Raw genomic sequence first — 12,294 nt, 5'->3', positions numbered from 1 at the left:
GCCCAAGAGCACCATATTTGGCGCTCTGGGCCTGTTGGCGGTGGGTACCGGGGTAATAATCGGGGGTTAGCGCTAGCTGTTTTTGGGGCTAACGCTAAGCCCCGACTTAGTAATGGACTCCGTCTACAAGACGGCTTCCACTACTAAGCCTGTAAAGTAATTTAAAAAAAGCACACACAAGTTAAAACATTTTTATTAGGAAAAACACTCCCCCACAGCCCTCGTTAACCATTTTATTAAAAGAAAAGAAAAAATGCAGGTCATCGTAGTAGTCCACCGATTCCGCTGTAGTCCTCCGCATTCACGTATCTGAAATGAGAAGAAAAACACAAAAAAATGGATTAGTACCTGGAGAGCCTAACTTACCACCCCCGTTCCAGCTCCGTCATCTTCCTGCGTTGCTACAAGTCCAGTGACGGAGCAGGAACAGAGGTGGGTAAGTGGCCTTGTGATCACCGTATAAAGCCATCTATACAGATGGCTGTATACAGATTAACGTACAGATTAACGTAGCAGAGCGCAACTTCCTTTGCTACTTTTGCAAAACTACAACTTCCATCCTGCCCGGACGGCCTTTGGCTGTCTGGGCATGCTGGGAGTTGTAGCCACTTTACTTTATTACTAAGCTAAGCTAGACCCCACGCTAAACTATCTAAACTACGCTTTATCTGCCTGTAAAACTAAGTTAGCTACACTACACCCGTGTACAACTACGCCAACTATGCTAGAACTGGACTAACACTGCACTAACTACTCTAAGACTACGCTAACAATACGCTACGCTAAATACGCTAAAACTGTGCTAACGCTACACTACAATAAATACATTAAAACTGCGCTAAGACTACACTAAATACACTAAAACTGTGCTAAAACTAAGTTACGCTAAATACACTAAAACTGCGCTAACACTAAGCTACGCTAAAACTACGCTAACACTACACTACGCTAAATACTCTAAAACTGCGCTTAAACTAAGCTACGCTAAATACACTAAAACTGTGCTAACACTAAGCTACGCTAAAACTACGCTAACACTACACTACGCTAAATACACTAAAACTGTGGTAAAACTAAGGTACGCTAAATATGCTAAAACTGCGCTAAAACTAAGGTACGCTAAATACGCTAAAACTGCGCTAACACTACACTACACCAAATACGCTAAAACTGTGCTAACACTAAGCTACACTAAAACTACGCTAACACTACACTATGCTAAATGTACGCTACGCTAAAAATTTTAAACTGCGCTAACACTAAACTAAAGCTACGCTAAAATTGAGCTAACACTACGCTACGCTTACTACGCTTAAATCGCGCTAACACTACTTTATACCTGTATAAAACTACAAGTCCCAGCATGCCTGGCCAGCCTTTAGCTGTCTAGGCATGCTGGGAGTTGTGCCTTCACTGCACTACAACTCCCAGCATCACCGCACAGCCTTCAGCTGTCTGGGCATGCTGGGAGTTGTGGGCCCTTCACTGCACTACAACTCCCAGCATGCTCGGGCAGCCTTCAGCTGTCTGGGCATGCTGGGAGTTGTGGTGCCTTCACTGCACTACAACTCCCAGCATGCTCGGGCAGCCTTCAGCTGTCTGGGCATGCTGGGAGTTGTGGTCCCATCAACTAAACTACAACTCCCAGCATGCCCAGGCAGCCTTCAGCTGTCTGGGCATGCTGAGAGTTGTGGGCCCTTCCCTGCACTACAACTCCCAGAATGCCCGGGCATGCTGGGAGTTGTAGTCTCTTTCAAACTAATCCTAAACTACGCTACACTAAAAGTAAATCTATGCTACCTACCTAGGCATGCGCAGTACTCGCTGCGCCCGAAGCCCTTTAAATCTGTTTCCCATTCCCTGAGCTAACAGGGAGCGGGGAACAGAGCCGCGGGCGGGGTGGATGGCTCGTGCATCCGGGGACACATAACACTGCTAGCGGGCACAGGGGTCCCGTTAGCGGTGAATAGTGATCGCGTTGGCAGGGACACATAACACTGCTAGCGGGCACAGGGGTCCCGTTAGCGGTGAACATTGAGGCGCAGCGGGGACACATAACACTGCTAGCGGGCACAGGGGTCCCGTTAGCAGTGAACATTGCTCGTGCAGACGGGGACACATAACACTGCTAGCGGGCACAGGGGTCCCATTAGCGGTGAATAGTGATCGAGCTGGCAGGGACACATAACACTGCTAGCGGGCACAGGGGTCCCATTAGCGGGGAATAGTGATCGCGCTGGCGGGTGACACTGACTGTCAGCTTGTGCGAGGGGCACACAAGCTGACAGGCGCAGAGGGGAAGACACAGTAAATGGATTGACTTCTGTGGCTCCATTCCGCTTTTGGAATCGGGCCACAAAGGCCATGAGAGCTCCGTGCAGCTTCGGGCTATCACAGGGAGAGATCCTCTCCCTGTGATAGCCCAAGTGAGACTGCCGTGAGCTGCGATACCTGATGATTAAATATGTCACATGACACTCGCACACACCCCCCAGCCCCCGCGGTAACCAATGGTTGGGGGGTGATGTGCGAGTGTCAGCCTATAGAATGTGATGGAGGCGGAGCGCTTGAGCAGGGAAAACTGCTGAGTCACTCCATCACAATCTATGGCAAATTACAATCTACGGCACTGCACCGGCTCTCTGAATGATACAGCCTGGCAGGACCAGGCTTTATCATTGGAGCGCAGAGCACACAGATGAATGGGATTGTATGTAATCCCATTCATCTGTATGAGGAATCAAATGATTCCTCCTAAAAGTCCCCTAAGGGGACTAAAAGTGTAAAAAAAAAAAAAAGTTGAAAAAAAGTTGAAACACACACACATTAACCCCTTCCTTATTAAAAGTTTAAATCACCCCCCTTTTCCCAAATTCCATATAAAAAATATATAAACATAATAAAGATAAACATATGTGTTATCGCCGCGTGCATATCGCCGCATGCGTAAATGTCCGAACTATAAAAATATATCGTAAATTAAACTGCACGGTCAATGGCGTAACCGCGAAAAAATTCCAAAGTCCAAAAATGCGTATTTTTGGTCACTTTTCATACCATAAAAAAATTAATAAAATGCGATCAAAAAGTCCGATCAAAACAAAAATTATAGCGTTTAAAACTTCAGATCACGGTCTAAAAAATTAGCCCTCAAACCGCCCAGTACGCAGAAAAATTAAAAAGTTATAGGGGTCAAAAGATGACAATTTTAAATGTATTAATTTTCCTGCATGTAGTTATGATTTTTTCCAAAAGTACGACAAAATCCAACCTATATAAGTAGGGGATCAATTTAATCGTATGGACCTACAGAATAAAGATAAGGTGTCATTTTTACCGAAAAATGTACAGCGTAGAAACAACCCCCAAAATTTACAAAATGGTATTTTTTCTTCAATTTTGTCGCACAATGATTTTTTTTTCCGTCTTGCCGTAGATTTTTGGGTAAAATGACTGATGTCATTACAAAGTAGAATTGGTGGCGCAAAAAATAAGCCGTCATATGGATTTATAGGTGCAAAATTGAAAGGGTTATGATTTTTAAAATGTAAGGAGGAAAAAACGAAAGTGCAAAAACAGAAAACCGCTTGGTCCTTAAGGGGTTAAGAGTTGTACCATGTGATATGTCATGTGATTGTTACCTAGGAGGTACCAGTGACCAGGTGACCCCAAGAGTGACCTATGGGCTCCCTGCTAGTCTCCCCCATATAAGCCCTGGGTGGAGCTAGCCCGCTCTCTTTGGATATAAGTGTTTGCTGAGGTCAGTCATGCCTCGTGTGTGTGTCCAGAGTATTGGAGGCCTCGAAGTCAAGTCGTGCAGTCACCATCAAATGCAAGTAAGTTACAGACATAGCTTTGTCAGTCTTCAGTCAAGTCAAGTCAGTCCCTGTCATCGTCCAGTCCTACTACAAGTCCAAGAAAGCTCTTAAGGTCTCTGAGTCACTGGTCACCTCCTTGGGCCCTGGCTGAACTGTATAGACTTTATCATCTGTCTACCCTCAGTAAAGCTACTGTTACCTGTTACTTGGTGTCAAAGTCTTTATTGCCCCAGTGCCTAGCCCAGGATCCAGCAGTATACCTTCGGGTGGTATCAAGGATAAACCGTGCCCTGGCGTCACGAATACAAGGATTTAATGCCATCTGTCCCTTGGGTAAAAACATCTGTCCTCATCACACCTCATTACCACAGAGATTTGGGGTTCCGGCTTCGCCTCAAACTTATTGACTTATTGACAAAATTCAGCAATCATGACAAACCGAACTTTAAAAAATGTTCTCATCTCTAGTCCACAACACACACACTGCTTATTATTGTTATTATTATTATTATTGTTATTAATATTATTATTGTTGTTATTAATAATGATAATTATATTATTACCGTATATATTAGACGTTTTTAGAACTTCATGTCAATTCATTAATTAATTAGTTTTTTTAGTTAATTTGTTGTTTCCGAATAAACAGCGAGCTTATAGGAGAACTAGGATTATTAAATTCTTTGCCCCTCATTATAGAAGAGTGTTCAGTTTAGATTGGCAGGTGCCTATCTCCCCATTCTTCGAAGCAACACAATCTACGTGCAAAATGTCAAATGTCACACTCTTCTCTACAAGGACCTCTCCATTAACCATATAAACAAATTCCTGACCATTTTAAAGGGTCCTTAGCTTTTAAAGGGCTCATCTGACACACATGGCAATGTATCCATAGATTCCAATCACCTGCCATAAGCCAAAAATAAGGTTTCATTTTGTTCTCTGTTCAGATCATTTCCATCCAGGTGTTTGTTTCTTTTCTAGATGGAATAGCGCAAATCTTCAAGACCAGGATGATGTATGATGGATGCCACTATGTTGAAGCTTTATGGTGGAGATAAATGTTTGGGAGTCCCCTGAGACTAAGATGCAAATGGATATTTCTCTCTCTAGAGCAGTCGTCCCCAACCCAGTTCTCGAGGCCGCCAACATTCTAAGTTATTTTTGTTACTCCATTGATAGGACATGAAAAAAACTTTAAATCCTGGACTGTTGATGGACTTGAGGACTGGGTTAGGGACCTCTGCTCTAGAGGACCCAGCTCGCCCATGCTTTACACAATCATTTAAAGTGTACCTGTCAGATCAGAGAATTATTTTTTTTTTTTTTAATATATCACTCAGTACCTAATCCTGACCCTGTACATCTAATCTTTATGTGTCTAGCACCTTTATTTTCCATTTCTTTATTACACTTTTATTGTTGCTCACTTGTATGAATTCCTCTCCAAGGGAGGGGGCGTGGCCTCACTCTGCAGGTCTCCACCCCCTCCCTCAGTATGCTGCCTGCTCACGTCCCCCCTAGCATTAGAAAAACTACAATTCCCAGCATATCCTCAATGTCAGGGCATGCTGGGAGTTGTGGTAATGCTAACCCTAGGGGAAATGGGAGCGGCAGACTTGTGAGTGGCGGTGGCGGGTGGACATGTGAGTGGCGGTGGCGGGTGGACATGTGAGTGGCGATGTCGGGTGGACATGTGAGTGGCGGTGGCGGGTGGACATGTAAGTGGCGGTGGCAGGCGGACATGTGATTGGGGGTGGCGGGCGGCATGTGAACAGCAAGAGAGGGCTGAATAGTGATCGTGACAATCCCGGGAGCTGCACCAGCTGACATCAGCTGTTTTCCCCGTGCGCTCCTAGGTGGGCTCTGATGTCAGCTGTTGTGAAGTTCCGGTGTGGTGAAAACTCCTGCGTCCCTCACAGAATGGAGGAAAGCAGGTGTTTTCACCACACAGGCAGTGCAACTATATCCTTACCCTGTGCTCGCTCCCGGCGGCCACGCGCTCACACAGGCAGAGTGAGGGGGCCAGGAGCGAGCACAGCAGCGCTGGACCTGCTGCCAATCACACCACTGGGTCCATGACATAGATGATGACCGCTGGACCCACCAAGCTGGTATGTGTCCAAGAAGGGAGGGGGACCCCTAGTGGCCAGTCTTTTGACTGGCTTTTTATGCATGAAATCTTTAAAATGAAAGCAATTGCAAAACAGATTGTTTTGCAATGCTTTATAACATATTAAATGTTTTTGTATCTGACAGTGCCCATTTAACTTATTTGCATAGTGTAAGCATAGAATTATATATGTCCGGCATAAGTAATCCCAGCCTAAATCTCAACCCAACTGATGCCACAACTGATGACAGCATGCATCAGTTGTGGCATCAGTTGGGTTGATGTGAACTGTCCCATTCAAATGAATGGAATCAGTTTTAGAATCAATTTTCCCTCCGGCACATTTTCTACAGCGCCGGAGGAAAAAGATGCCGGATGCCGTACATATGTAAAGGAGGCCCAATACTAAATTTCACATGTTGGTCTGACGTGGACATTGAACACTTGCACTCCTGGTAAAACCTGATGGTCAGTTGTCTTTTTTTTTTTTCAACTGTACTATGTTACTTGCTACCAGGTTCTACGAACAGATTACTTATGGTAAGGTTTGTACAGTGGAGATCCGCCTATAGTATCTAGGTCCATTGTGAAGCAGTCATAAGAATGTGAACGTTAGAAATGTAGCAATTCCATCCTTATATCCTGGTTTCTGAGGCTATATATTATAGGGTTAAACAAGGGGGTAAATAAAGTATGTAATAAGGAAGCTATTTTATTAATAATCAAGGAATGTCCTACAGATGGGATCATATATTTAGCTATTAACGTCCCATAAAATGTCACCACGATTATAAGGTGAGAACTACAGGTGGAGAAGGTTTTCTGTTTGCCAGTTGTGGATGGTATCTTAAATATGGTGAGGAAGATATATACATAGGTGACAATGATAAACCCACATGGAACGATAAATACTGGCATAGAAAAAAGAAACGCTTCAAGTTCTACAAGAGAAGTGTCTGAGCAAGAAAGCTTCTGGAGAGGAGAAATGTCACAGAAGACGTGGTCGATGATATTGTCACGGCAAAAATGATAGTTGGACAAAGGCAAGACTCCGATAAGATTAAGAGTAAAACCCAGCAGCCATGGCCATAGGGAAAGACCAATACAAAACTTATAGACCATTATACTAGAGTATCTAAGAGGGTTACAGATGGCCAGGTATCGGTCATAGGACATCACGGAAAGAAGAAAACATTCAGAAATGGTTGTACCGCAGTAGAAGTAAAATTGGGCGATGCAGCCAATGTAAGTCATTATTTTCTTTCCCAATAGAACGGCACCGAGCATGTTGGGAACGATGTTCGTAGAAATCACAAGATCAGAAATGGAAAGATGACAGAGGAAATAATACATGGGGGTCTGGAGCTTGGCCTTAACTGCAAAAAGTACGATAAGGATGAGATTTCCTACGACCGTCAAAAGAAAGATGGTCAAGAAGAGGATGAAGAATAGAATATTGAGACTGTGAAGGTTTCCAAAACCCAACAAAATAAATTCTGTAACTCTTGTTTGATTCATATTGAACTGATTTTGAGACATATTTTAGGTGGAGAGAATACACAGTATCTTATACAGTGCCAAGAAAATTTTATTTTCTCTTTTTAACATTTTTTTTTCTTCAAAATTAACTAAGGGATACAGGAAAAAAGGTTAAAAAAAAGCATCAATACCTTCAAGCATTACAAAGAAGTAATGAAAGAATATTAAATGACAAAGACAATCATGAACAGATGCAAAATGAGTATGCAGAAAGCATAAAAATAAAAACATATGACAATATAACATCAAAGAGATTATCCCCCCCCCCCTCCTCCCATGATAAAAATATGGTATAACAAAAGGGGATAGAACAAGGCACCAATATTTATACATGTGCCCCATTACTATTATAATATTTTAGACAATTAGCAAAAAACTATTTCCACAGATCAGACACAATATTTAAACCACTGACAGTGAAGTGAATAATGTTATCTCCTCACAATGTCGCCTGGCAAGGGGGGGGGGGGGGGATATATTAGTCAGTAAGTGAACAGTCAGTTCTTGATGTTGATGTGCTGGAAGTAGGAAAATGGGACGACTTATAGGTCTTGGTAGGGTTCTTCTGGTGTGATGGTAAGTACCTATCAAAAGTAGTTTAAAGGAGTACTCCATCCAAAACTAACTTATCCCCTATCCACAGTATAGGGAATAAGTAGCTGATCGCAGAAGTTCCGACTGCTGGGACACCCACGTCTAACTGTAGATGAAGAGCGTGTGTCATCTACCGGTAGATGACACACACTTAATATGGGAGCGCCAGAGATGCCCGAGTGCTGTATTCGGGTTTTTGTAACACTCCCATAAAAATGAATGGAGCGCATGCCGTCTGCAGCACGTGCTCCTCTCTCAAAACCAGGTCCATTCCAGAGATTGCAAGGGGGGCAGCAGTTAGACCCCCCAATCCCCCCTTCCCGCGATCAGCTACTTATCCATTATTTTGTGGATAGGGGGTAAGTTAGTTTTGGCTGCATTTCTATTTTAAGGAAAGAGAACCAGTCCCAGGAAACGGCCGAGGCTCATTGCAGAGTGAAGGCTAGCCCATTTGGCCTGGTCATACCGGAGAGTACTGTAACACAAATTGCTTAAAACATGAATGCTAGCTATATAAAAAAAAGGTGTCAGAATAAACAGTGCTTGGCAGTTTACCAAATGTTTGGTTACATAACTATAGACAAGTTGAAGTGCACATACTGACCCCTGTCCAGTGCTGAAAGCATCTACTATGGGTATCTGAGGGTTAAACTTATATTTGCACAGTCAATAAAAAAAGAAGGCGTCCCCTCTTTGAATGCTATGGTTTTAGGACATAATAAAAGAAGTACCTGATTCTTAGAAGGTGTTTAAAATTAGTTAAATACAATTTTAAAACAATAGAAATTTTCTCAGGAGTGGACATCAAAGCAAATTCACCCCAAGGTCAGACTGTGAAATGCCCAGAGAAATTGCAAAAAATTTAAATAAAAAGCTACATCTCTACGGGCCTCGGGTACCATGTTAAATGTTCAAATTCATTACAGTACACCTATGACTTGCATGGAAGGGTTGCTGGGAGAAAGCCTCTTCTTTCTAAGGGTGCATTCACACCACTTTTTCTTTATACGGTCACCGTCCGGCATCTCATTCATTTGACTGATCCAACCGGAGTCAGATAGTGACTCCAGTTGACTAATTTTTGCCCCGTATCCGGTTTTGTGGCCGGACTAAAAACTGTAGCATACCACGGTTTCCATTCCAGCCACAAAACCGGATACGGGGGAAAAAATAAGCAGATCGGAGTCACTATTTGACTCCAGTCTTATCATTTAAATGAATGAGATGTGGGTCGGGGGTATCTGGGATAAGGAAGCGCCCGGTTTGACACTGCCCAGCCGGATCCAGAGACCATATAAAGAAAAGGTGGTGTGAATGCAGCCTAACATGGCAGCATGGCTTATTTTGTGCAAAGATACATCTGAACAAACCACAAGTCTTTGGGAACAGATGAGGAGGACAGATGACAGATGAAGAGAAAGCGGAGATGTTTGGCCATAATAAACAACGCCACGCTGGAGCACAGAAGTGGAGGGGGCATGATTTGGGCTGGTTTTGGTGCCACAGGACATGGGCACCTGGCTGTCATTGATTGAACTATGTAATCGCAATGTCCCGATCAGCTGAGAGGAAGGCAGGAGGGCCCTTACCTGCCTCCTCACCGTCCGATCAGTCTTCTGCTGCTCCCAGCCAGCCATGCAGGCTGGAGCAGCAGAGCACTGATAATGCTGATCAATGCTATGCTATGGCATAGCATTGATCAGTGTATGCAAGCAAAATATTGCGTATTATAGCCTACCCTATGGGGGCTAAAAAAAAAAAAAAAAAGTTAAAAGTGTAAGAAAAAAAGCTAATAAATTACTCCCTCCCCTAATAAAAGTTTGAATCACCCTCCTTTTCTCATTTTTTAAATAAAATAATGTAATCAAAAATAATCATATGTGGTACAGTCGCATGCGTAAATGTCCCAACTATTAAAATACAAGGTTAGCTGAACCGCACAGTTGATGGCGTACACTTTAAAAAATACCAAAGTGCAAAATTGTGAATTTTTGGTCACTTCATATACCATAAAGTTTTTTTTATAAAAAGTGATTAAAAAGTCCCATTAAAACAGGTACCAAGTAAAACTACAGACCACGGCGCAAAAAATATGCCCTGCATAAATTGGGTATCCCTGTAACCATTACAACCTATAGAATAAAGATAAGGTGTCAGTTTTACAGAAAAGTGCACTGCGTAGAAACGGAAGCTTCAAAGTTGCAAAATGGCGTGTTTTTAAAAAAAATTTCACCCCACAAAAGAGTTGTTTTTTTTTCGCCGCATATTGTTATAAAATAAGTGATGTCATTACAAAGTAAAAAACAAGCCCTTATATGGGTCTGTAGGTGCAAAATTGAATGCGTTATCATTTTCAGAAGGGGAGGAGGAAAAAACGAAAATTGTCCTTAACCCCTTCCAGCAAATGGACCAATATGTATGTCCACTGCGGGCTCCGGCTGTATGACACGCACTCAGCAGGTGAGCGCGCATCATACCTGGTGGGTCCCGGTTGCTATCAGCAACCGGAACCCACGGCTAGTGCCGGACATCGCCAATCGGGCTGATGTCCGGCATTAACCCTTTAGATGCCACAATCAAAGTTGATTGCAACGTCTAATAGCAGTTAATCCCGTTCCCGGCTAGCTCAGTGCGCTGATCGGGACTGCCAGAGCAAAACCACAGCATCCCGATCAGCTGAGAGAACAGGGAGAGGTGTCTTACCTTCCTCTCTGTCATCTGATGGGTGCTCCAGCCTTGCGATCGGTTCTCCAGGCTGAAGTAACGGAGCACCTATGGAGAAGCATTGATCAATGTATGCAATCTAAAGATTGCATGTTATAGTCCCCTATGGGGACAAAAAAAAGTGTAAAAAATAAATTAAAAAAAAGTTAATAAATATGCATTAACCCCTTACTTAATAAAAGTTTATAACACCCCCCTTTTCCCATTAAAAAAAAAAAAAGTAAAAAAAAAAAGTAAACATTTGTGATATTGCTGCGTGTGTAAATGTCCAAACTATTAAAATACAATGTTAATTAAACCGCACGGTCAAAGGCGCAAGCGTAAAAAAAATTGCAAAGTCCAGAAATGGGTATATTTGGTCACTTCATATACTAGGGAAAAAAATTAATAAAACGCGATCAAATCAAAAATGATCCCGCTAAAAACTTCAGATCACGGCGCAAAAATACATCCATATATACGGAAAAATAAAAAAGTTATGGTGGTCAGATGATGACAATTTTAAACATACTAATTTTGGGGCATGTAGTTATACTTTTTTTAAAGTAGTAAAATAAAATAAAACCTACATAAATTGGGTATCCTTGTAACTGTATGGACCTACAGAATAAAGATAAGGCGTCGTTTATACTGAAAAGTGAAATGCGTAGAATCGGAAGCCCCCAAAATGGCATTTTTTTTTTCTATTTTGCCCCACAAATGTTTTTTTCTGGTTTTGCTGTAGATTTTGTGGGGAAATGATTGTTGTCATTACAAACTAAAATTGGTGGCGAAAAAACAAGCCCTCATATAGGTCTGTAAGTGGATAATTGAAAATGTTATGATTTTTAGAGGGTGAGGAGGAAAAAAGAAAAGTGCAAAAATAAAAAATGGCCCGAGAGGGAAGGGGTTAAGGTGATAAACATGTCCATCCTAACCATATTGAAAAATGTTTACAAATAAAAAATAAAAAAAATAATAATAATAAATTAAAGAAATAAATAAATAATATATATATATATATATATATATATATATATATATATATATATTTCAAGTAACAAGGTGACCACTGCAAAAACTGGACTCAAAACACGTGTACAACAGCCAAGTAGCAAAAAAGATACTGCGCCAATATATTGCAACAATTTTACCCAAGAAAACAAGGATAAAATGCTTCATAAATACTCTCCACTGTTTTAAAAAAAAAAAAACGTAAACCAAAATTGCGCAAAAAATAGCCTGAGGTGCAGCGCTGCACCAATTGTGAGACAAATCTACTCACAAAAACAGCTCTAAAGACAATGATAAATGCCCGTGTGAACATAGCCATAGGGAGGTGTGTATATACCAATGCCTACAAATCTCAAAGAACTGAAGCTACTGCGTAAACAAGAGTAATGAAGTCACACAGAACTTAAAGGGGTTATCCAGGAAAAAATTTTTTTATATATCAACTGGCTCCAGAAAGTTAAACAGATTTGTAAATTACTTCTATTAAAAAATCTTAATCCTTTCAGTACTTAC

General features: G+C 41.9%; 2 protein-coding genes across 2 annotated transcripts in view; both read right to left on the bottom strand.

The window, feature by feature from the left end:
* LOC130296934 (olfactory receptor 1J4-like) overlaps positions 1–2,366 on the bottom strand; it is a 30,631-nt gene extending 28,265 nt beyond the window's left edge. Inside the window, exon 1 of the mRNA XM_056548999.1 lies at positions 2,255–2,366. Coding sequence (XP_056404974.1) covers positions 2,255–2,366 — 112 coding nt within the window. The remainder of the gene's footprint in view (positions 1–2,254) is intronic.
* Positions 2,367–6,543: 4,177 nt separating this feature from the next.
* Positions 6,544–7,449, bottom strand: LOC130296933 (olfactory receptor 10A7-like). Its single transcript, XM_056548998.1, has one exon. It carries the CDS (start codon positions 7,447–7,449, stop codon positions 6,544–6,546), a length of 906 nt encoding a protein of 301 aa, XP_056404973.1.
* Between the last annotated feature and the right edge of the window lie 4,845 nt (positions 7,450–12,294).

This window comes from Hyla sarda, chromosome 12, assembly GCF_029499605.1.
Source record: "Hyla sarda isolate aHylSar1 chromosome 12, aHylSar1.hap1, whole genome shotgun sequence".
Classification (NCBI taxonomy): Eukaryota; Metazoa; Chordata; class Amphibia; order Anura; family Hylidae; genus Hyla; species Hyla sarda.
Note: the sequence above shows the minus strand (reverse complement) of the source record. Positions and strands in the feature narration are given on the sequence as shown.

Excerpts from the sequence above, each read along its gene's own strand:
- LOC130296933 (XM_056548998.1), bottom strand. The coding sequence starts at position 7,449 with ATGAATCAAACAAGAGTTACAGAATTTATTTTGTTGGGTTTTGGAAAC.